We start from the raw sequence: 26427 nt of genomic DNA, 5'->3' as shown, positions 1-26427 counted from the left end.
AAAGAAAAAGAACATTAGATAAACACACAGGAAAGAAACAAGGTACACCAGTACATGCAAGATAATTATTTCAACATGTAAAGAAAACTTCAGGATAAATTTTACAAGCCATTAGGAGATTAAAAGTGTTCTACATTAATGAAAAGAGAATTTAGATATAAAGTTAAACACTTATTAGCATTAAACTGGAACTTACTTTCAGTGTCTAAGTACCATATTTCCTAAATTGTTTCTCAAAGTCAATACAGCAAAGCATGTTTGCAAAAACCCAAACTTAAAATTAAACTTTTTGGGGGCTGGCGAGATGGCTCAGCTGGTAAGAGCACTGACTGCTCTTCCAAAGGTCCTTGAGTTCAGATCCCAGCAACCACATGGTGGCTCACAACCACCAGTAATGAGATCTGACGCCCTCTTCTGGTGCATCTGAAGCTGAAGACAGCTATAGCGTATTGCACCTATGCCGGAGCGACAGGGGCTGTCCTGAGTTCAATTCCCAGCAAACACATGATGGCTACAATGTACTCATACACATAAAATAAATTTAAAAAAAAATTAAACCTTCTATTAAAAGACTTTGAGGCTATTTAACATTTGAATATTGCTTTCTGCCCCCAAAGTTTATTCATCATCAAATTTAAAGGAATACTGAGGTTGAAACAAAGTTGAGTAAATACAGACATATTCCATTACCCTTCCAGAAATATGTTCTTTATAAAATGTAAGAGACAACCTTGAACCAGAATTCCCTTTCTTTGAAGTTTACATCACCAAACAAGGAGATTGTTAGTAAGCTAGTAAAATGACTTATACTTACATCATTATAATAACCTGCATCCGGCTGAATTGCCCGCATATCTCTCTGATCTCTTTGCCATATCCTATTCTGTTAAAAACAAATTAACTAATGAGTATATCATCCTCCAACAATCATGTAAATTTTAATTATTAATGAGATCTAATGTGTGTTTTTTTAATTTATGTGTATAAATATTTGCCTTCACCTGTATGCATGTAGGTACCAAGCAACACATAAATGCGTGATACCAACAGAGATCAAAAGAGCAACAGATACTCTGAAACAGGAATTACAGATGGTTATGGGCTACTATGTACATTCTGAGAATCAAACCCAGGTTCTTTAGAAGAGCAGCCCATGTTCTTAAACACTGAGCCACTTTCCCAGCCCGCAATTGTAATGTGTACCACTCTCCCGGCAACCACATAGTGGCTCACAACCACCTATAATGTGATCTTATGCCCTCTTCTGGCATGCAGGTGTGCAGATATAGCACTCATATACATAAAAAAAAAACAAAAACAAAAAACAAAAAAAAAAAAAAAAACCACTTTGGCCACTGGAAATACTTCTACTGCACTTACCTCCAAATACTTAATTACAGAGGGATTATAGTCTATGGTTTTTCGGTTTACAGCTTTTCTCATTCGTTTTCCATCAAAGGTGAGCTGCTGCATTGCTTGCTGCTGTGCAAAATCAGGTCGCTTATAAAATAATTGTCGGGGAGCTTGGTGTTGAAACCTTGGCATGTGGAAAAATCGTGGAGGAGAGCCAATTTCTGTAGCCATGGTGATGTTTTCTTACTAAGTCACTAGAATAGAAGACGAAGTATTTCAGTACACATATCACATATGACTTGACAACTATAGCTAACAACTAATTTTCTAACCTGAAAACATTTTTAGGCTTTTTCAGAATGTGCGTCAGTGGTTTTGCCTGCAGGTATATTCTGAAGAGGCCGTAAGAGGGCATCAGATCCCTGCAACTGGAGTTACAGACAGAGGTGAGCTGCCATGTGCATGTTGCAAATTAAACAGGGATCCTCTGGAGAAGACAGTGCTTCTAACTCATTTTTTTGGCCCTAATCTAAAAACATTTTTAAGTGAGTACTCTCTAAAATATGTTTATTTATTGGTTTTTCAAGACAAGGTTTATTTTTGTAGCCCTAGCTATTCTGCAACTAGCTCTGTAGATCCACCTGCCTTTGCTTCTGAAGTGCTGAGATTAAAGGCATGTGCCACTACAACCCAGCTGTAAAATTTTTATTATTTATTTGCAGGGAGAGAGGGGCACATGGCAAGTGAATGGAGGTCAGACAACATCTTGCAAATTGGGTTCTCTCCTTTTATCATGTGCATCAACCTCAGAGTCTTAGGCTAAGCAGCAGAACCCATTACCCACTAGCTACCAGCAGGCTCAGTGAACAGCTAACAGTTTTCTTCCTTGCGATGTTTCCAACATTCAAACACTCTATTTACAAAATGAAATATGAAGGTTGGAGATACAGCTCAGTAGCAGAAAGCTTACCTAGAATGCATATAGTCCTGAGTCTAAACCCCACCAAATAAATATAGGAACTAAAGATCAAAGTGTGACAGGGTTTATTACAGAATAAGTACTAATAACCATTTATTGTAAAAAATTGCCCCAATGGAAGGGAATAAGATGTATAATGTATAATGGCTTAAGGTATTATTGGGTTGTTTGTGTTTCTTCTATGGAAGAAAAGGCAAACATCAACTGAGTATTAACATTTTTCAAAAACTTACATACCATCTTATGTTACATAAGACCTTGTTTCAAAATAATAAAAGTCTTATAATAATAAAAGTGGAAGAGGAGGTAAGGAAAAATAGGAGCTGGATTAAGATTTTTATTTTCATTCATATACGTGCACACAGTATATGGTTGCCAGGACCCTTAGCATTAAATTACATGTGACTGTGAGCTACTTGACCTGGGGTGCTAGGAGCCAAATTGTGGTCCTCTTGAAAGCCTCTGCAAGACCAATACGCTCTCTAACTGCTAGGCCTCTCTCCAGCACCACTAGTAACATTTTCAAATGAAATTTTAATTCAGACATTTTACAGTCAACCTATTTTTAAGATTATCATAAAACTATTTTTATACTATTTTATCATAAAACTTATTTTATCCTCTAAAAAGGTTGTAAAGCCTTTCAAACTTCCTATTAATAGTTGAGTACAATAACTGCAATTTCAGAATTAGAGAACTGAAAGAAGAGACCACAACTGCTCTTATTGCAAAAGGAAGATTGTAATTTCCATTATTTTTCTGTTCTTACATTTGTTTACATTATTCTCGAGATATTTTTAAAGGGGCCTAGGAAAAAAAACTTTATGATTTTCTTCAGATAAAAATCATCGCTGGGCGGTGGTGGCACATGCCTTTAATCCCAGCACTTGGGAGGCAGAGGCAGGCAGATTTCTGAGTTGAGGCCAGCCTGGTCTACAGAGTGAGTTCCAGGACAGCCAAGGCTACACAGGGAAACCCTGCCTCGGAAAAAAAAAAAAAAAAATCATCTTGGTACTACTTTCACTTTGGCTGTGCAGGGGTAAAAAGCAAGGAGACAGAGGAAGGGTGACAGTACCTGAAATCTGGATACAGAACACAACAGGGTAACACAATACACATCTCATGTACCAGTTCTTCTACTAGGAAGTAAGTCTTTAGCTCCAGTCCCAGTATGTTAATTTATTACAAGATGAGAGACATTTCACCCCTTAGAGTTGCAGATGAGTTACTGTGTATAAAAAGCACTTGAGGCTGGTATGGAATGTGTTTATACTGACATCTCATGAATGCAACTATATCTCAGTAATGAGATTAAATTAAAAGTCTCACTCCAGATATCTAGGTCGAATTTTCTAAAGGCCTAAAGTTTTTTCTAAATTTGTTCTGAAGACAGTTCCATTATGTAACCCAGTCTAGTTTCAAATTCAATCCTCTACTGTCTACCTCTCAAATGCTGAGCTGTGTGCCAAGGTCCCCTTAAAATGTATCTTAGGCATGGGCATTGGGTTGCTCATGACTTTAATACCAGTACTGCGGAGGCAGAGGCAGGTAAATTTCCAAATTCAAGGCCAGATTGTTCTACAGAGAGATCTAAGACAAGTGCTACAGGGAGAAACCATGGAGATGAGGGGGGCGCATGGGGTTTGCAGCAGTGTATTTGGGGCTGGCATGATGGCCCAGCAGTTAAAGGCACTTACTTGCTGGCAAGCCTGACAACCTGAGATTGATTCACAGGACTCAAATGGTAGGAGGGCAGTACCAACCTCCCACCCTCAACTTCTTGAGGTCCTCTATATCCAAACATGTGTACATGTATAGGTGTATACATACATACACATAGGCATGAATGCATTCATTCATAATAAACACACATACCCACACACACCACAAAATAAATTCAGCTTTTTTTTTTCCCGAGACAGGGTTTCTCTGTGTAGCCCTGGCTGTCCTTGAACTCACTCTGTACATCAGGCTGACCTCGAACTCAGAAATCGGCCTGCCTCTGCCTCCCAAGTGCTGGGATTAAAGGAGTGCGCCACCATTGCCCAGTAGCATTTTTAATTTTAGTAAAATATAAATAAATAAAAATTCTTGAGTTTGGGGAATGAGTGTGGTAGTGGGTGGGGATTGAGTCTAGGATCTCACAAGTAATACCACTGAAGTACAGCCCCAAGTGCCCCCACCCCAAAAAAGCATATTTAGATCTAGTTAGCTTGCTAGGTAGGTAGCTAGCTATTTCTGGGAGAGGACTTCTAACTCATTCTGTAGACAAGGCTGGTCTTAGCGGGGCAGTGGTGGCGCACGCCTATAATCCCAGCACTTGGGAGGCAGAGACAGGCGGATTTCTGAGTTGGAGGCCAGCCTGGTCTACAGAGTGAGTTCCAGGGCAGCCAGGGCTATACAGAGAAGCTCTGTCTTGGAAACCCCCCCCCCCAAAAAAAAAGAAAAGAAAACATTCAAACAGATACCAAATGAAACAATAACAAAGCTGAGGATTGTTGAAGCTGGATAGTGTTACAAGATTTGCATGACAAAAACCAGTTCTGCCATTTTGAGCAAAATCTGAAGCAAGCTTTATTAAATACTGACCAAGATGGACTTTGGTCAGGACTACTCCCTGGAACTTCCACCTGAGTGGCTCAGAGACATATTTTGTAGGGGTTTATAAAGACAAACCCGTAAGCAACCTCTTTTCCCCATGAGGCATTTTTTATTTCCCAAGAACAACTCCCAACCTTCCAGGGAGTTACCTGGTCCTTAGGTGAGTGGGGCTTACAGTCTAATTTTCAGTATTACAATAGAAGGCACTAAGACCCAAATCAAGGACTGACTAGGTCCAATGCAAAACAAGCAAGGTTACACAAACAACAAACAAATTTTTGAATAAAATTTGTTCTGCAAGGGCTGGCAGAGTGCTTGTTCCACCTCCAGAACCACATAAAACCAGGCTGATGCAATTTGACAAAGGAAGAAATCTCAAAGTGCAAGACCACCCTGGCTACTATGCACATTAAAAGCCAACCAGGAATATGTTAGATGAAAGGGAGAGAGGGAGGGAGGGAGAAGGAGGGGAGGGAGGGAGAAGGAGGGAAAGGAAGGAAACACAAAGAGTTCCAGAACAGAATCCCTATCTCAGTGACACCCATTTTCAGAAAAATATACAAAATCAAATCATAAATGTTCTACTACCCTCCAACTAGGTAAAACTTGTGTTTACACAAAGATATTGCTGTGGTCTCACAACTCAGTTTATTTGATTTCCTTCATTTCCTTTGCTCTGATTCTTTTAAACTAGACAACTGAATCAACTCCAAGGCTGGCTTCCAGGAATAGGGAAAGCAGTTCCCACCTGCTCTAAATACCACCCAGATGAGCTCCTGCTCCGATCTCTACCCACACAGCAAAGCAGACATGGCCCCATCCACATATACATAATCAATGAAAAAAAAACTGAAAAGTCTAGCACTAAATAAAACAAAAACAAACCTCTTCATCATATAACACCATGAGCACACTTCGCATATGCCTTACAGGCTTCATCTTCAAGTCAGGCAATCCATTAAATTACTTCATAGAGAGAATGAGATGACTTAGCCAGTACAATGCTCTGGCTTCAATTCCTAGCATCAGAAAAATAAAAATAGCTGGGCATAGTGCATTCATGTGATCTCAGCATTTGGAAGGTGGAGGAAGGAAGATAAACGTTCTGCAACATAAAGGCTTTGAGGTTAGCCTAGGCTACATGAGACTTTCTCAAAATGAGGGAGGGATAGAGGGAAGGAAGGAAAATTCTTTTGGCCAAACTTTCAATAATGCTTTTTTTGTTGGTGTTCTGATTGAACTATGCCCACCTCACTTCATTTATCAAAGCCCTAAATCCCAGTATCTCAAGACATAATGATATTTAGCTTTAGGGTTCTAATCTAACCTAAATAGTAAGAGATTAGGACTCAGACAATACAAAGAATAGCCATAGGAGAACACAGCAAGCTAAACAGAAAAGTGTCACCAAGAACCATCCCTTCTCTCATCTTAGATTTGTGTTGCACCAATGAGAAGTGTGAGGTAGTAAGTGTCTACTATTTAAACCGCCAGGCTGTGATACTTGGTTGCAGCTCCTCTAGGCAATAGAGTATCAGAGTCAGAGCACAGTGCCTGGCCCTCCCGACTCTCCTTCAACAGGAGAGTCTAAGAGCAGAAAACCTCACACATAAATTTGAAAAATCAGTGACCCATATAGAACACTAAGTCCCTAAAGTTATCCTTCAAGCTTCACAATGAAACTAGAATTATTAACAAAATGCAAAGAAATAGTAGCTTTAACCTTATGAAAATGAATAGCAGGGTTTGTTTTTGTTTTTTTGTTTTTGTTTTTTTGAGACAAGGTTTCTCTGTGTAGCCTTGGCTGTCCTAAAACTCACTCTGTAGACCAGGCTGGCCTTTAATCCTAGCCCTTGGGAGGCGTGCTATATAAGTGATGTTTTCCCTAATAGAACATAGCCCAAAAATACGTAAATACACATTTCAAACTTCAACATCAGGGAGTAAAGGAGAAGCAGAAACATCTCAAGATTGTTTACAATAACTTTGGGGCAGAGTCCAATGGAGAAAAACCACACACAATAAAAACATTTTCCTCATCAGGTATAGAGGCATAGGCTTTTAATGATAGCAGTGGTAGGCAGGTCTCTGAGTTCAACACCAGCCTGGTCTACAGAGTAAGTTGCAGGACAGCCAAGGCTATACAGAAAAACCCTGTCTCAAAAAAACAAAACAAGAAAAATAAAAGAACATGTTTGCAAATAAGGCTTCATACTTTTAAATGTGTAGCTAAAAAGTAAGTTGGGGCTTGGGAGATCATTAAGCAAGTACAATGCTTGCCATCAAGTATCAGGACCAGAGTCTGGACCCCTTGTACCATGTAAATGCCACGAGAGCACAGTAGCTTCCCCTGTAATCCCAGTGTATGAAAGGTAGAAATGGGATCCCCAGAGTAAACTGGCCACTTAGACTAAATGAATCAGCATGCTCTGGGCTAAGTGAGAGGTCCTGCCTTGATATAGAGAGAAATAAACCAAGTAACTTCTGCCCTCTACCCACATGTGCACACAGATGCACGGACACATTTCTACACAGGTGCTGCACACATACATACAAAAATGACAAAATACAAATTTAAAATGTTTTTATATTTAGAGAGAGATTGTGCTCTCTCTCTCTCTCTCTCTCTCTGTGTGTGTGTGTGTGTGTGTGTGTGTGTGTGTGTGTATTAGAGCACTTGCCTCACTGCTCAGGAGGGGCTAACAGATAAATGCCTTAGCAGTAAAAGTAAGTAGACAATGCTCTTTCAGAAGATCCAGGTTCTACTCCTAGAGCATATAACAGTTCACAACCACCCGTAACTCTAGTTTCAGGATATCCAATACAGTCTGACCCCATGGGAATACTACTACATACACGGAGGAATATTATATATAACACAAGTGCACACACACACACACACACACACACACGTATATGCGTGTATACACACAGAGAGACACATAATAGATATTCTTAAAAACAAAAACCAGCTCGGAGGGCTGGAGAGATGGCTCAGCAGTTAAGAGCACCGACTGCTCTTCCAGATGTTCTGAGTTCAATTCCTAGCAACCACATGGTGGCTCACAACCATCTGTAATGGGATCTGATGCAATCTTCTGGTGTGTTAGAAGGCAGTGACAGTATACTCACATACATGAAAGAAAAAGAAAAAAAGAAAGAAAGGAAGGAAGGAAGGAAGGAAGGAAGGAACAGGGGAGGGGGGTAGGGGAGAAGGGGGTCAGGAGAAGGGGGAAGGAAGGGGAGGGGAGACCAGACCAGCTTGGGAGTGTTGGCATACACCTTTAATCCCATCAGGTGAGTCCTAAAAATTCCAGCCCAGCCTGATGGACATAGTGAGAGTCTTTTGGGGAGTGGGGTGGGGTGGGGTAGTTGTAATCTCCTGATTTGTTCAGGATTCCCATTTGTTTTTATTCTTAAAACTTTTTTATTTTTTTTATTTTTTTGTTTTTGTTGTTGTTTTTAAATACAGGGTCTCAACATGAAGACTGGCTGACCTTGAACTCAGGGTGCCCTTCGAATTCTGGGACCTTCCAAATTCTGACAGACTTTACACAAAACTAGCACACCACTAAGAATAACAAATGTGCCTGAAGAGTGGAGGAGCACACCTATAGTCCCAGTACTTGGGAGGTAGAAGCAGGAGGATCAGGAGTTTGGCTAACTATCAAGTTGGACCAGCCTCAGCTAGACAGAAAGAAAGGAGGGATGGAGGAACAAGGAGAGACCAACCACCTACTGTCACTCCAGCAGAGAGGGCTCAAATATAACAGAAACTATTGCCAGAGGCAATGAGAGCTGTTCCACACAGGTAAGGAGAATGCACATTCAGGACTAGCGCCCAGGCTCCTCCTCTAGTCTCAGCAGCCTGATCTTGGGTCACACACTTAGATAGACTGGTATTCTGTGATGTTGGACTAGTACAAAGGGGAACTTTTCTAGGAAATAAATTTCCTCTAACCTTCAAAATACTATGGTCTTAGAATATTTTAGAAGGGGGGTGGGGTAGTTATTGGCTGTGGCTGCAGCTGTTTTAAATTACCCACCTAGGTTCTGAGTTGGATGATCAAACCTGAACCCAAATGACATATAAGCCCTAATCTGTCATGAAACTGAAGATGTTCACACTGATGGTTAGCTGGGTCAGTAATGAAAATATCACATGCTCATTCTCTTCGTTTTGTTCCCATATTAATAAATAGGAGTCCTACCTGGCATGTGGCATATGCTTTCACCCCACACTTAGGAGGACAAAGCAGGCCAATCTCTGAGTTCAAGGCCATCCCAGTCTACATAATGAGATCCTGTATTAAAAAGAATAGATCAGTAATTTATGTAACAAAAAACAAGTAATAAAGCCATTAAACATGCAGAGTCCCCTCTCACTACCCCCAAGGTTCTTAGGACTGTTTTGTTGTTAATCCTCATTAAAAACTGGTTTAGTGCTCAGTAGCCTGACCCTGAGTTCTGGGGAAGTTGACCTTGGCCTGAGCTACCTAAGCTTTCTTCTAAGAAGGGATGTCATGGGAAAATTCTAACATCTTCTTTCCAACTACTCCTTTTGTTTTGTCTTTTTCTTCTCACAGACTGAATTTACATAGACCATTATGAGCTTTCTTCCCCACCCCATCCTCCCTCTTCTAATTATCTTCATATTTGGAGTTATTGGTCGCTTAGGTGTTGAGAAAATTGTTTCTTGTAAGTACCTTCATTTTCTCCCATCAGGTAACAGATTTGATTTGCAATATTCCAACCTATGATGTACTTCTCCATAGTACTCCTTGCTTTCAAATTATTTTAAACAAAAAAATCATTACGTATTGTAAGGGACAGAAAAGCTTCCATTCACAGCTCTGCTGTGGGTTGTCTTGACGCTGTCTGTATTCCAATGTTAGTCCTGCTTCAAGAGGGTTTGCCCCAGATGAGCAGGCCACCACAAGCAGTCCATCACCTACTCAGGTGATCTCATTTGACCATTCTCCCCATTTTAACCAGTCAGTAAAGGCTAGAGCCTGTGACTGGGCAGTGGAGGAGATTGGTGGACTAGAGGTTTGAGAGTGGGGGCTGGGAGAGAAAAGAAGAGCACGAGAGGGGAAAGAGAGAGAAGGAAGATGACAAGGAGGCTGCAATGGACCTGGAACCATGAGGCCTGGAGAAACCATAAGTAGCAAGGAGTCTTACAGCTGGAAGTGTAGCGTTAGAGCTGCCAAATGTAGACAGATAGCTTACAATTATAATTGGATTGTATTTTTTTTTTAATATGGGCAAACTGGGGTTGCAAAGACCAGCAACACAGCTCTCCTACGAGGCCGCCAAAACCTTAGTGCCAGTTTAGTTTCAGCAATGTATGCACCCCAACAGCAGCCAAAGGCACTGGGCTGACCATCAATTCTTTCCAAATTGTATTTATATCTTCAGTCACCTCCACTTGGCTTTCACAGGCCTTAACAAACTAAATCTTTAGAGAAGCCTATGGACCAGCAGCAAGCTAGTACAATGAGCACGATTTGCTGGGCTAACTCCCATATTTTGGTTCATGGCATGAACAATATTGCTAGTTACACAAACTTCATTCTGCATGTCCAATCATAGCAGTCTTTTTTTCTACATTATCGTCTTGTTTTCTAAATTTCACTTGGCATCTCTTAAAGGAGACCTTATTCTTGACAACTTTAACATATGCCATGCTACACTTGGCATCAAGCTTGCAGGCACAGCAGTGACATGGTATACTCTATATTAGCTGTGGTAGTAGATATATGTTCCCATTTATACAACACATGGTATCTTTTTTTTTCTTGAAGACAGGATCTCACTGTGAAGCTTTGGCTCTATTCCAGTCCTCCACGTCAGATACCAGCCTGCATCAGTCTCCTGTGCCAGGGTTAAAGGTATGTACTACCAGACCCAGCTTAGCTTTCTGTATGTTCTTTTCTTTAACTTTATCTATTTATATTTTACATATGAGTGGTTTTTGTGTAAGCCTGCATGCTACAAGAGGGATTCAGATTCTATTATAGATAGTTGTAAATCACCATGTGGTTACTGGGAATTGAACTCAAGACCTCTAGAAAAGCAGTCAGTGCTCTTAACCACTGAGCCATCTTTCCAGCCCTCTTATTTTCTTACTTTAAGTAAGCTTATTGTTTTGGGTTTTGTTGATTTGTTTGTTTTTAACAGGGCTCCTCTAACACTGCAATAAAGAAGGCAATCACCAACTAAAATAACAAAGTACAAAGCTTAAGGTTTTACATGACATTTCTGAAAGGACAAATAATAACATTGGGGACCATGGCCTGGAGAGATGGCTCAGAGATTGACAGTACTGACTGCTCTTCCAGAGGATCTGAGTTCAATTCCCAACAAACACATGGTGGGGTACATAACCATCTCTAATGGAATCTGGCATCCTCTTCTGGTGTCCAGGTATAGATTTAACAGCACTCATTGCTCTTGCAGAAAACTTGAGTTCAGTTCCAAGAATCCACATGGCATCTCACAGCCAACTCCCCTTCCAAGGGATATGACACCCTCCCTCTTCTAGCCTCCACAGGCCACAGGACTGCACATGGCAAACCCATATACATACAAACAAGCACATAAAAAAATTTTTTTAATCCCACTTAAAAAGTTAACAAGGGAGGAGCTGGAGAGATGACTCATCAGTTAAGAGTAGTGACTGCTCTTTCAGAAGTCCTGAGTTCAATTCCCAGCAACCACATGGTGGCTTACAACCATCTGTAATAAGATCTGATGCCCTCTTCTGGTATGTCTAAAGATAGTTACAGTGTACTCAGATAAATAAAATAAATAAATCTTTAAAAACAAAAAAACAAAAAACCCAAAATGTTAACGGGGCTGGTGAGATGGCACAGTGGTTAAGAGCACTGGTTGTTCTTTCAGAGGATCTGAGTTCAATTCCCAGCAATGGCATGGTGGTTCACGACCATCTCTAAGGGCAACTTCATTTCTTTAGTTTGTTGTTCAAGACCAGGGCTTCCTTTGTAGCTCTGGCTGTCCTGGAACTCGCTCTGTAGACCAGGCTAGCCTCAAAGTTACACAGATTGGCCTGCTTCTGCCTTCCCAGTGCTGGGATTAAAGGCACCACCACACATGCCAGACGCAATAATAACACTTTTTTTAAAAAAGAGATTTTTATTATTTTATTTATATGAGTACACTGTAGCTGTCTTCAGACACACCAGAAGAGGGCATCAGAACCAATTACAGGTGGCTGTGAGCTACCACGTGGTTGCTGGGAATTGAACTCAGGACCTCTGGAAGGGCAGTCGGTGCTCTTAACACTGAGCCATTTCTCCAGCCCCAACAATAAGGCTTTTTAAGGTTCTTCCTTATCTTTTTAGTTCATATACATTATCATCATGTGGTTATGCCACCTATGACCTAGTGAAGGGCATTCTGGTTGCTTCCCAGTTTGAGTATTATAAGCATTAATGTGCAGAATTCTCTGAGAAATTATTTTCAACTTTTATATAAATCAAGAAGTACAATTGCCCTTTAATCTCAGTATTTGGGAGGCAGGAGTAGGCAGATCTCTGGTCTATAGAGTGAGTTCCAGGACAGCCAGGGCTACACAGAGAAACCCTGACTGAAAAACATACATTTGTGCTTCAACAGCACAACTGGTTTTCAAAAGTACAATTGGTATACTATATGTAAAAGGATGCTTAGTTTTGTAAGAAACATTTATATTGTATCCAAAGTGTCTACATCATTTTGCATTCCCACCAGAAATGAATGACCACTCCTGCTGTACTATGTTAAGTGTGTAGCTTTTCGTGAGGGTTTTTTGTTATGTGTTTTGAGTCAAGGTTTCACTATGTCACTCTAGCTGGGCTGATAGTATATGTGTAGCCCAGGCTGGTCTCAAATTGGTAGCAAGTCTTCTGCCTTAGCCTCCAGATTTTAAGTGTACACAAGCACAATGCCCAGCTCAGCATCTTTCTACATGCTTATTTGACATAGCATAATAATTCTACTCAGACCTTTTTGCCTACCTTTTAAAAATTATGTTTTATGAGCTTTTTACATGTTTTAGATATCCTTTGTTTGTTTGTTTTTCGAGATAGGGTTTCTCTGTATAGCTCTGGCTGTCCTGGAATTCATTCTGTAGACCAGGCCTGCCTCTGCCTCCCAAGTGCTAGCATTAAAGGCCTGCGCCACCACCGCCTGGCTTCTTTTTTTAAAGATTTATTTACTTTATGCATATGAGTATACTGTTGCTGTCTTCAGACACACCAGGAAAGAACACTGGATCCCATTAGAGATGGTTGTAAACCACCATGTGGTTGCTGGGAATTCAACTCAGGACCTCTGGAAGAACAGTCAGTGCTCTTAACCGCTAAGCCATCTCTCCAGCCCCTGTTTTAGATATCCTTAATGAGTTGGGTTTTGTTGGTTGGTTGGTTGGTTTGATTTTTTGAGACAGTCTTCTCTATGTAGCCCTGGAAGGCCTGGAACACTCTGTAGAATAGGCTGGCCTTAAATTCAGAAATCTATTCGCTTTTGCCTCCCGAGTGCTGGGATTAAAAGTGAATACCATCTAGTGAGATCTTTCTCAAGTATTTTCCTATGATCCATAAAGTTTATCTACCTGTTTGTTTATATTTATTTTTGAAGTACTGAAATCAAACTCCGGTCCTTGCAAACAGCTAGACAAGCATCCCTAATACTGAGCTCCAATTTTTTTTTTTTTTTTTTTTTTGGTTTTTGGAGGCAGGGTTTCTCTGTAGCCTTGGCTGTCCTGGAACTCACTCTGTAGACCAGGCTCGCCTCGAACTCAGAAATCCGCCTAATCTTAACTACAGCACCCACTGAAATGTTTTTCATCATTAAAGTATATTTTCACAAACATCATGCAAACAAAATTGTATTTCATAAAGCCTTTGAGTGTGCCATGACGTTTTGAAAGAATCAACCAAGCTGTTTTAATTATTCCTTTCTTTTATTGCTAAATTCTATGGCTATAACCAAATTTTATCCATTCACTGGAGACATCTGGAATGTATGCTGTCAGCAACTTGAATGAAACTACTATAAACACTAACCCTACAGCTTTTTCTCTGAATGTATTATTCTTTTCCTGGAGTACAAACCTAGAACTGAAACTTTTGAGTCATTTGAATTTCTCATTAATCTTCTGAAAAACTGCCAAGCTATTTTTAAAACCAGCAGTGCTTTATATACTGTTACTCCATCCTGTGTTCCCATCCCAATACCACAGAGTAAATAGAATATCAAAGTATGAGGCAGATTAAATACAAATTTTCATTATTTTTTGGAGGGTTTTTAAGAATTAGAATTCTAGGGCTGGAGAGATGACTCAGCAGTTAAGAGCAGGGGCTGCTCTTCCAGAGGTTCTGAGTTCAATTCCCAGCAACCACATGGTGGCAACCATCTGTAATGGGATCCGATGCCCTCTTCTGGTGTGTCTAAAAACAGTGACAGTGTACTCACATACATACATAAAAATAAATAAATGAATCTTTTTTTTGGGGGAGGGGGGGTTTGAGACAGGGTTCTCTGTGTAGCCCTGGCTGGCCTCAAACTCAGAAATCTACCTGCCTCTGCCTCCCAAGTGCTGGGATTAAAGGTGTGAGCCACCACCGCCGGGTTGGGAAAGGGAGGTAGAAATGGGGAAGGAGGTGATGTGTTTAGAAACAATAAATATCCTGAATGTTTTAAGATGACCCAATAAATTTTACAACCATGTAGCAGAATAGGAACTACCATCACATAAAAGCTCTGACAGATAAACCCACCTAGTTTGGCAGTCACAAGTTAGGCAGAAATGACTTATACTGGAACTTATACTGGCTATAATATCAGAGCCACAAATCATAATAGTCACAGTTCCCTTGGCCACCTGAGTTCTATGCTGTTTTGGAAGTTTTGTTAGAAATTCTTTAGCTCCTGATGCTATTAGCTCTTGTAAAAAAGAGACTGATTCTTGATTCTTTAGTTAATTTTGATGGTCTGTACTTTGAAAAAAATTAATTTCTCCAAGTCACAAATTTTTTAGACCATACAATTATTCATGGTATCTCAATAGTATATAAACATCTGTAAAATTTTCTCTAAAATTTTTTCTCTTTTACTCCTGATCTCTGATGCCCATTAAAATTTCACAGCACACAAAAGACAACATGAACAAATTTGGTATCTTACCATTACAATAAAAATGAAAATATCTGCTGCACAGTAAAGTCACAGCCACCCCAACATCACAGCATAAGGCATTACTTGGATTTGTAGAAATGCTGGTATGAGCAAATCTATATTGCCAGGTACATAAAAATATAGCACATACAATTCTGAATTATGTACAACACACAGTACTTGACAATGGCAATAAACTATGGCACTACAGGCTTATGTATACTATATAATATTCTATTTTAACATATACTCCTATTTAGAGGGGAAATATATGTTTATCTCTGTGTATGTACAGGTATATATGTATACATACTGGGCACAATAGACCATGCCTAGTATTTAGAAAGCCGAGGCAGGATGACAAGTGACAGCCTAAGACAAAAAAAGGTTTACACAGTAAGTTTCGGGACAGCTAGAGCTGCATAGTGAGACCCTGCCTCAAAAACACAACCACCCAAACACCCAATGAAGGAAGGAAGAAAGGAAGGAAGGAAGGAAAGAAGAAAGGAAGGAAGGAAAGAAGAAAGGAAGCAAAGAAGGAAGGAAGGAAATATGAGTCATGTATACTGGCCTATAAGCACCATCTATAGTGTTCATACAATGGCAAAAATTATCTACTGGGGCCCAGCAGTAGTTGTGCATGCCTTTAATCTCAGCTCCCTGGAAGACAGAGGCAAGACAATCTCTTGAGTTTGAGGCCAGTTTGGTCTACAGAAACAGTTCAAGAAAACCAGGGCACAGAGAATCCCTGTCTGGAAAAAACAAACAATAACCCCCAATAAAGGCACTACCTAGGGTCAGGCGTTATGGTATCCCTATAATCCCAGCATTTAAGAGACTGGTAGAAAAACAGCAAGTTTGAAGTTGGGCAGTGCTCACACCTTTAATCCCAGCACTTGGGAGGCAGAGGCAGGCAGATTTCTGAGTTGGAGGCCAGCCTGGTCTACAGAGTGAGTTCCAGGACAGCCAGGATGGCCAGGACTATACAGAGAAACCCTGTCTCGAAAAACAAAAAACAAAAAAGCAAGTTTGAAGCCAACCTAAGCCACTTAGTTCTCCTAAGTATTCTATTTTAAATAAATATATAAATAAACAGCCCCCCCCAAAGCAAACAAAACAAAACAAAGCAAAGCAAAACAAAACAAAACAAAACAAACAAACAAAAAAAACAGGGTAGAGAGATGGCTCAGTGGGTTAGGAGTGGTTCCTGTTCTTCCAGCGGATCTGAGTTCAGTTCCCAGCACCCACATCAGGTGGTTTTCAAGTGCCTGTAATTTTGGGTCCACAGAGATTCAATATCCTCTTCTAGAATCTATGGGCACTTCACAGACCAAATACACATAATTAAAAATTAATCTTTTAAATAAAACTAAACAAAAACATAGTTTAGTAGTACATACCCTTTTTTAAAGGCCTCTTTTTATTATTTTTAATTATTTATATATGTATGTTTATTTGTGTGGGATATTGTAAGTGCTCAAGGAGGCTTTAGATTTTTCCCTGGAGCTCAGTTACAGGTAGGTTACAGGAGCTGCCCCAAATGGGTCCTGGGAATCCAAGTCCTCTGGAAGAACAGTACAAGGTCTTTTAAATCTATTGTATGTGTTTGAGTATTTTCCCTGCTTAAGTACCATGTGTATTTTTTAGGGCCCAGAGGTCAGACTGTGGCATAGAATGCCAGGAATTGGAGTTACCAATAGTTGTGAACCACCATGTAGGTGGTAATAAATGAACCAGGTCCTCTGTAGGAGCAACAAATGCTCCTAACTGCTAAGTCATGTCTCTAGCCTCAGTAGCCCACTCCTTTAATTCCAGCACTCAGTAAGATGCAAAAGGATCTCTAAATTTAAGTCCAGCCTGGTCTACTAGGTTGTTCCAAACCAGCCAAGATTACCCAGTGAACTGCTGTCTCAAAAAAGTACATGATATTGGAGCTGGAGAGATAAAATGCTTGCTACACAAGCCTGAGACTCTGAGTTTAATCTATACAACTGACTTCCTTTGCCACGTTGTCCCCTAACCTCCACATGCACACTATGTCAAATACGTAGACTAAATACAAACAAATAAAGCCAGGCACAGCAGTACACATTTACAAATCCACTACTACAGAGGTGGGAGACAGGGAAACAGGAGGAACCCTAGAACTCAATGGGCAGCCAGTCTAGCCAAAACTACAAGCCCCAGGCTCAATAAGAGACTTGTCTCAGCTAGGGTTCCCAGAATTAGAGAGGCAGAGGCAAGCAGACCTCTGTGAGTTCAAGGCCAGCCTGCTCTACATAGAAAAACCCTGTCTCAAAACAAACAGGGGAGAAGGAAACTCTTCTCTCTGAAATGAGATAGATGCAGGTGTTACACAACTTTAAACTCAGCACTCAGGAGGCAGAGGAAGGGTACACAGTAAGGACAGAAACAGACAGACGGCAGTGATGCAAGCTCTTAATCCCGGCACTAGGGAGACAGAGGCCAACATACCAGGACTACATAGTAAAACCCTCTCTATTTAAAAATAAATAGTAAGATAGAGAGCAGTAGAGAAAGATTGTTGACATCAACCTCTGGATTACATGTATACTATGAGTAATGACACTTGAATGCATAAAAGAATAAAAAAATTAAATATACTTAGTATAACAATTTTAGCACTTTTAAAAATTAATGATATTCTTAAGTAAAACTGCGTGGGTTTTTTTGTACCTACTAGTATAGTGGTTCTAAACCTTCCTAGTGCTTTGACCCTTTAATACAATTCCTCATGTTGTGGTAACACCCCCAACCTAACTGTAATCTCGCTACTGCTACGAATTGTAATGTAAAAATATCTGTATTTTCTGGTAGCCTTAGTCGACCAATGTAGAAGGGTCCTTTGACCCCCAAAGGGGCAAAAATCTACATGTTGAGAATATCTGGACTAGTATGAAACAGAAATTAATACATAGGTTAATGCATAGGTTGGTCGTATTATTTTATCCATTACTAGGTTTACAAAGTAAATACAAGGGCTGGACAGATGGCTCACTGGGTAAGAGCAGCGACTGCTCTTCCAAAGGGCCTGAGTTCAAATTCCAGCAACCACATGGTGGCTCACAACCATCCATAATGAGATCCAACGCCCTCTTCTGGTGTGTCTGAAGGCAGCTACAGTGTACTTACATATAATAATAAATAAATCTTTAAAAAAAAAACAAAAAACAAAAAACAAAAACAAAGTAAATACAAGTACACAGTCAAAAGGGCTAGTGATGAGCCAGACATGATGGCATACACACTTGTATTCCTAGCACTTAGGACTCTGAGGTAGGAGAAGCAAGACTGAGTACCTGAATACAATGAGAGTGTACCTTAAAATGTACATGAAGGGGGTGGAGAGAAGTCTTAGCAGGTAAAGAGACTTGTTGCTCTGGCTTGTTAGTACCTGGGTTTGGTTCCCAGCACCCACAGGGTGGCTCACAAGCATTCTTAACTCTAGTTCCAGAGGATCTAGTACCCTTTTCTGACCTTTACAGGAACCAGGCATGCATATGGTGGGTATATATACATACATGTAGACAAAATATCACAAACGTAATTTTCAAATGGCAAATGACATAAAAATTAGCCAAGTGGTGGTGGCAGAAGTCTCTGATCCCAGCACTTGGGAGGCAGAGGCAGGCTGATTTCTGAGTTCAAGGCCAGCCTGGTCTATGGAGTGAGTTCCAGGATAGCCATGGCTACACAGAGAAACCCTGTCTCAAAAACACCAAAAACAAAAAACCCAAAAACCATAAACAAACAAATAAGCAAATGAATAATAAATATTTAATAAGAACACTACCTTGGTTATACAAAATAATTACATAAAATAAGCTGTCAGAAAATTCCCCTTTCCCCAAGGTTGAAAGGGGAAAAGGTGGGGGTGGGGGGGTGCTACAATTACAAAACTTACTGGTAGCAACAAGAATATTAGCTGCGGATGCTTAAGCTTTGTAAAATGGCCAGGTGTAGCACACTTTTAATCCCGCCATTCTATAAGCAGATCTTTGAATTTAAGGCCATCCTGGCCTTTTTAAAAGCCAAATGTGGCTACACATACCAGTAACCCCAAACACTGTGGGGGGGGGGGGGGCCAAAGACAGGATTATTGAGGTGTGGCTCTAAAGTCAATGAGACCCTGTCTCAAAGGAATTAAGTGAGGGCCTGATAGAACAAGACACTTGACACTCTTCTTTCCCTTCCCTGTGAACATATATGCGGCACAAAGAAAGCAAAGAGAGAGGCTGGCCAGAGGCTCAGATTCCCAGGAAAAAGCACAGGAATGTGTTCCAGCATGGGGAGAGAGGCTGTCTAGCTCAAACAATGTCAGTGAGAAAGCCATGTCTCAAAGAACTAAAACAATTGAGGAAAACACTCAACATCAACCTTTACCATGTGCGTGCGTGCGCGCACACACACACACACACACACACACACACACACACACATGCACGCACACACACACACATACATACATACCACACACATAAAACACACAAAAGAAAAAAGTGAGGCTGGAGAGATGGCTCAGTGGTTAAGAATACTTGGTGTTCTTGCTCAGAGGACCCAAGTTCAGTTCCCAGTACCAACATGGTGGCCCACAACTGACTTCAAGTCCAGAAGATCTGGTACCCTCTTCTGGTTTTGCAGGTACTGAATGCATGTGGTACACTCATACATGCAGGAAAAGCATGTAAAACAAAAATAAATCTTTTTTAAAAGATGAAAAAGAAAGCTGGATACAGTACAGCTCACTGGCAGAGCACAGCCTAGAATGTAGGAGACTCTGGGTTGTTATCCTACACAACACAAAAAAATGAAATGAAAAACTACAGAGAAAATATCTGCATATCATAAATCTAATAAGAATCTTGCATTGGGCCGGGCGGTGGTGGCGCACGCCTTTAATCCCAGCGCTTGGGAGGCAGAGGCAGGTGATTTCTGAGTTTGAGGCCAGCCTGGTCTACAGAGTGAGTTCCAGGACAAAAAAAAAAAAGATACACAACAGTATAGCTGAATCGGGAGGAACCCTTGAGTTCAGGACAAGCTTTGGCAAGGTTTAAAAAAACAGTCCACAAATGTATATATAGCTTAATGATAAAAGTGCTTGACCAACATGCACAAGGTGGTCTAAGAACTTCAAACAAAAAAACAAAATAGCCAGGTACATATTAGGTTAAGTCTATCTTATGGAAACTACCCTGGGCTACATCTATCCCCCAATCAAAAAAATTTTAAGGGCTAGAGAGATGGCTCAGCAGTTAAGAGCACTGACTGCTCTTCCAGAGGTCCTGAGTTCAATTCCCAGCAACCACATGGTGGCTCACAACCATCTGGAATGGGGTCTGATGTACTCTTCTGTTGTGTGTCTAAAGACAGCTACAGTGTACTCATATAAATAAAAATAAATAAATCTTTAGAAAGTTTACTTCTTTAAGCTGCCTATGATGTCACCTATCTATAGTCTCAGAACTCAGGAGGCAGTGGCAACAAGAGGTTTGGGAGGTTGAGCAAAATTCAAGGCCAGCCTGGTCTACATAGTGAGTTCCAGACCAGCAAGAGCTACATACTAAGGCCCTCCTGTCTCAAAAAAGAAAAAAGAAAGAAGCCAGGCGGTAGTGGCACATGCCTTTAATCCCAGCACTTGGGAGGCAGAGGCAGGTGGATTTCTGAGTTCGAGGCCAGCCTAGTCTACAGAGTGAGCTATACAGAGAAACCCTGTCTCGAAAAACCAAAAAAAAAAGAAAGGAAATCAAAAGAATAGTTTTTGTACTAGTGAGGTGTCTCAGAGCACTGGCTGTTCTTCCAAAGGACCCTGGGTCAATTCCTAGCACCCACATGGCAGCAACTGTCTGTAACTCCAGTTCCAAGGAATCGACACCCTCACACAGATATGGGCAAGCAAAATACTAATGCACATAAAAAAAAATTTAAAGAATCAAAGAAAATATTTAAATACGCTTTAAACATATAATTGGAAAATATCAAGATGAAGTGGTGGCACAGATCACTGCAGATTTGAGGTCAGCTAGCTAGCTAGTTTAGGCTATAAAGTTAAGAGCCCGTCTCAAGAGTGGGTATGGTGGTATCCCAGCACTTGGGAGGCAGAGGCAGGTGCCCAAGTTCAAGCCCAGCCTGGTCTACAGAGCAAGTTCTAGGACAGCCAGGGCTACACAGAGAAACCCTGTCTCAAAAAACAAAAACAAACAAAAAAAGGATTGCCTGACTTTAAGGACAGCCTAGCCTGAACTACAGAATGCCCTGTCTCAAACAAACTCCTAAATGAAGAAAATACACAAAATCAGGAAAATTGCTAACTAAAACTGCTGTGAGACTCCACATCACTCCAATCAAAAAGGCCAGCCCAAAAACAAAACAACAACAACAAAAAAAAGCTAAGTTCAATTCCCAGCATTCCCAGTAACCATGTTACTCCAGTTCAAGGTTCTTAGGTCTCTTCATACACATGGTACACCAACATGCATGCAGTCAGAACATCTATACACACAAAAAATGAACCTTAAAAGAAACGCTGGCCAAGAGTGCTGGAGCAGGCCTTAATCCCAGCACTGGGGATATAGAGATAGGCAGAGTCAGTAAGTTTCAAACCAACCAGAGTGACATCATGAGACCCTGACTAAAGACAAAAAATGCTGGAAAGGATGTGAGAAGAGAAGAAACCTAACTCAAATCTGCTGGTAGAAATGTAAACAAATGCAGCCACTATGGAATTCTTCAAAAACTGAAAAGAATTTTTGATGACCCAGCTACCCCACTGCTAGGTACATATGTATAAACTTAAATTTACACACCAGAGATACTTGCACTCCCTGTGCTATTCACAATAGGCAGGAATGGAACCAATCCAGATGCCCATCAACAAATGAATGAAGTGGTAGAACACGTCTGTAATTCCTTCACTGGGGAGGCAAAGACAAGGAGGTCTCTGTGAGGCCACCCTGGTCCAGCTCAGCAGTGAGTACACGCAGCATATGCAGTCAATAAATCTTCATATTTCTTACTGGGGCTGGGAATGGTGAAATCACTTTTGCTTTTTTGTTTTTTGTCTTTTTGAGATAGGGTTTCACACTATGTACTCTGCCTGGCCTGGAACTCACTCTATGGGCAGACTGCCCTCACACTGCCTACCTCTCTCTGTCTCCTGGAGTGCTGGGATTACAGTAGTGTACTCTTGCAGCCATGATGATTAGTATGTTTATATGTAAGGAGACTGAAACTCCAAGTGTCCCATTCTGAAACTGGCCCACTCAGAGCTGAGGTTTAGTTCAGTGACAGAGCACACACTTACAATAGATAAGACCCCCAATTCAACACTCACCACATCCTCCCACTACAAAGCTAGCTTTCAGACCTGCTACAGAACCACATGATTTTCTTTCCAACACATCTCCCTCAAGTTTGGAATCTATAAACACTCAAATAATGAAAATAAGACACCAGGCAAATTTTATGAAGTTGTTACTCTACCTATGAATTGCTGAAATGTTTACGGTGCAGAAAAGAGTAGCAGTAATGGAAGTCATATTCTCCAACATGCTGACAAGCTTCTGTATCTATAACTGTTTCGTAGTGGGAAAAGTATGTCACCAAAGAACACGAGCAAGCTGAAACCTTAAACCTAGACCACACTTAAGAACAAAGATAAAATCCTTAAGTACTATAACTAATCAAGGAGAGGTGTGTCGGGCTCAGTGGATAGAGGCAGCTGACAGCTTCAGAAGCCACATGGTAGAAGGAGAATGCCAACTCCTGTCATTTGTCCTCTGACCTCTACACACACCCATAACATAAAGAATGTTTTTATACTGACCATTTAACTTCAACACTATTTTACCTAAAATCTAAAAATAGAAGTAAAATACCAAATTTATTATCTATAACCTCAAGAGTATTACATAAATACATTCCTACAAATTTATAATTAAAACTTTCAATAAATCTTTGTTGGAGTTATGAAATGTTACTGATATACAAAAGTTTGAGCTTAGCAATAATCAAACCAAACAAACAAAAAAGTAATGAGAGAAGAAAAATGGACTTTTTGTTACTTAGAAAGCTCTAAAAAAGCAAGGTTAGTAAAAATATTATTAAAGGTTTAGGTCAAGATAAAACTGTGATGACAGTGTCTGAAGACAGATACAATGTACTCACATACATACAATAAATAAATAAAACCTTAAAAAAACTGTGATGACAAAATTAGTCATTTCTTTTTTTTTTTTTTTTGGTTTTTTTTGAGACAAGGTTTCTCTGTAGACCAGGCTGGCCTCGAACTCAGAAATTCACCTGCCTCTGCCTCCCAAGTGCTGGGATTAAAGGAGTACACCACCACGGCTCGGCGTCATTTCATATTTTTACCAACCAAAGAATGGAATGAGAACTAACTTTTTAGCTTCATTAATTTATTTTCTTTCCTTTTTTTTGTTTGGTTTGGTTTGGTTTTAGTTTTCCCCAGGATTTCTCTGTGTAGCCCTGGCCCTGGCTATCCTAAAACTCAGGCTGGAGACCAGGCTGGCCTTGAACTGGGAAATGCACCTGCCTCTGTCTCCCAAGTGCTGTGTACCACCACAGCCAAATTACTTATTCTAATGCAATGTGATGTAAACCAACTTCTTCCCAGGACTAGGAAAAAGGTGTCAAAAATGTTCTCCAAATCTTTATAGTAAATAAACTAAATACAGCACTTCAAATTTTGGCTCAAACACAAATCTGTACAGTATATTGCCTTTTACTGGGTAAGGAAATGAATTAAAAATGCACAAATACTGAATAGTAACAAAAGGTGGGTCCCAAATGCAATTAAGATTAGAAAAGAAAAAAATGCCACCAGGGAAACAATTAAAGTGTTTTCTTTTAACGGTCACTAAGTGCTTTGTTTGGGTTAAACATTCATAGGCAAAAAGCTGCCTGCATTATGTCAAGAGTGTTCATGAAAGTTTTGCTCCCAAGAGGTGTATGTAACCACTGTGGCTTGGTTCCTGTCTTCCAAAGCTCCCAAAATCCCTCTCGTATAGAAACTACTTTAAAGCATTCCTGACAGTCCTTACACATGTGAACACACACTTTCCTGACTTTCATTCTCAATCCAAGAAGGTAATCCAACATCTCCCTTATTTACTCCAGAAAGACCACAAGGATTAAAACCAAATATCAACGCTTACTTTCTGTAGAAAGACAGACATACAGAAAGAAGGAAACAGATAGACAGACAATGTGTCCTAATAGATGGCTCGGCGGTTAAACCACCTACTGCAACCTAAACTCAAGACTCATTTGTGGAAAAGCATTCTCCAGGAAAACTGTCCTCAGACATACTAAGAGAGCTTAAGCGAGGGCTCGCGCTTGCGAGCGTGTTCCCTCCCTCCCCCACCACCACACACGCACTCAAGCACGCACGCATACACTAACAATTCTTTAATTTAAGAAAGAAAAGAAAAAAAGCATAGGAACTCTATGTCGGCCACGTGTGATGCTCCAGGTCTGTAATCCCATCACTCGGGAAGTAGAAGCAAGAGGATCCAAGAGTAAGGCCAGGTCAGCTACATAGGAAGTGAGTTGCTTGCCTGGGTTACAGCCGAGTCTAGTGGGGCTCAGGCTCATCATCCCCAATGTCTGGGACAATAAGCCAGGATGACTAATAAGCCGCTGAGTTGGAAACTTAGGCTATACACTGAAACCTTGTATCAATAGAAAAAAATCAAAACAAACCAAACAAAAAAGGGACCGCTAGCCCAGGCAGGTGGAAGACTGGAAATTCTAGGTGAACATAGGCAATACAACTAGGCCAGTCTCAAAAGAAACTGGGGGAGGAGAGGAAGGGGGAGAAGGAGGGGAAGGGGGAGGGGAGAAGGAGGGGGAAGAGAGGGGGCGGGGGAGAGAGGGGGCGGGGGAGGGAGAGACTGACTTTCTAGTACCATAAATATCTAGATGCCAGGAGGCCTTTGTTTTTTCTCCTATCCAGAGACCAGAATTTAATTTCCAGTTGGAAATGGAGAATCAATGCTTAATGGGATATTTGTATGCAGCCACATAGGAATAAAACTCGTGCAAAAGAGCAAGACTCTGCCTTTCTCCCGCCCCCTGCACGGACCTCGATTCTCGAAAGCACCCAGACTGTATCTCCAGCTCTTTCTCGGGATTGCCAGGAACTTCTCCAGCCCCTTTGTAGGCAGCCCTCAAAGCCGTACTGGATTCCACTCCCCTCTCCTCCCAACGCGCTTCCTTCCTCCGAACTTCGCGTCGCTGCGGCCGGCCTCGCTGTCCCAGCTGGGCCTAGGTGGCCTCACGGCCTCCTCCGCATAGTCCCTCCGCTGGGACTCCCGCCAGCCGCGGCCGGCCCGGCAAATGTCCGTCCTCCTCTCTCCCGCGACCTGTCCCCTCCGGACCCCCGAAGCACGCAACGGCCGGGCCCGAAAATGGCGGAGCGCGACCGCCCGCGGCCCTCCCAGGTTCCACGGCGGACTTACCGTGGGGGGCCAGGAGGAGCTCCTAACTGCGAGCGCAGCGTCCTTAGGCGCCGCAGGGAATGTCTCTCCCGTCTGGTCCTCTTCCCTTCTCCCCACTCTCAATTCCTCTCCTTCAAAGATGCGGCCGCCATCTTCCCCGAGGAGCCACCGAGCGTGCGCCTGTGCGTCATCACGGCCTCACGGCGCGACGCCCCGCGCGCCTGTGCCGCAGGTCTACCGTAGGGCTCAAATAGAGCATGCGCGCAGGTGAGGGGTGGGGCTTGGACACCGGCGCCCGGAGATTTGAGTTCGTCTTGGTAGCTGAAGGAGCTATTTTAACGCAGGGACCTTTCCCCTTACTTTCCTCACCGCGTGAGCCGCCCTGCACGTTCTCAGAACATCCCATTTCACAAAACTAAATAAGATACTTGTTAAAGCCGCGTATGGTGGCTCACGCTTGTAATCCGAGTACTTAAGAGTCTGAGACAGGAGGATTACCGGGAGTTCGAAGGTCTATCTCGAACAGCCAGCCCATAAGCAGGTGAGATGGTTTATCCAGTAAAGGAGCCTGACTATCTTAGCTTGATCCCCAGCCCTACATGGTGAGAAAGAAATACAAATTCTCCCGACCACTGTACTGTTCCTTATTGTGCACACATACACAAAATAGATATTATAAGAAGGGATGTGGACTGCCGGGCAGTGGTGGCGCACACCTTAAATCATCTCTGCATTTGGGAGGCAGAGGCAAGGCGGATTTCTGAGTTCGAGGCCAGCCTGGTCTACACAGTGAGTTCCAGGACAGCCAAGGCGACACAGAGAATCCCTGTCTCAAAA

The 26427-nt window shown here is 41.5% G+C and overlaps 1 protein-coding gene across 6 annotated transcripts in view; it reads right to left on the bottom strand.

Moving 5' to 3' along the window:
* Wdr33 (WD repeat domain 33) overlaps nt 1-25822 on the bottom strand; it is a 104284-nt gene extending 78462 nt beyond the window's left edge. Inside the window, exons 1-4 of one of the 6 annotated variants that reach the window (XM_031365216.1) lie at nt 25612-25822; nt 9145-9237; nt 1381-1607; nt 815-883 (exon numbers count right to left, since the gene is read on the bottom strand). In XM_031365216.1, the coding sequence (XP_031221076.1) occupies nt 815-883; nt 1381-1584 (273 nt within the window). In that variant the 5' untranslated portion in view covers nt 1585-1607; nt 9145-9237; nt 25612-25822. The remainder of the gene's footprint in view (nt 1-814; nt 884-1380; nt 1608-9144; nt 9238-25611) is intronic. The other 5 variants (XM_031365215.1, XM_031365217.1, XM_031365218.1 and 2 more) reach the window with 5 other exon arrangements.
* Nucleotides 25823-26427: the final 605 nt, after the last annotated feature.

This window comes from Mastomys coucha, unplaced genomic scaffold (assembly GCF_008632895.1).
Source record: "Mastomys coucha isolate ucsf_1 unplaced genomic scaffold, UCSF_Mcou_1 pScaffold13, whole genome shotgun sequence".
NCBI lineage: Eukaryota > Metazoa > Chordata > Mammalia > Rodentia > Muridae > Mastomys > Mastomys coucha.
The sequence above is the reverse complement of the archived record's forward strand: the minus strand, read 5'-3'. Positions and strand labels throughout refer to the sequence as shown.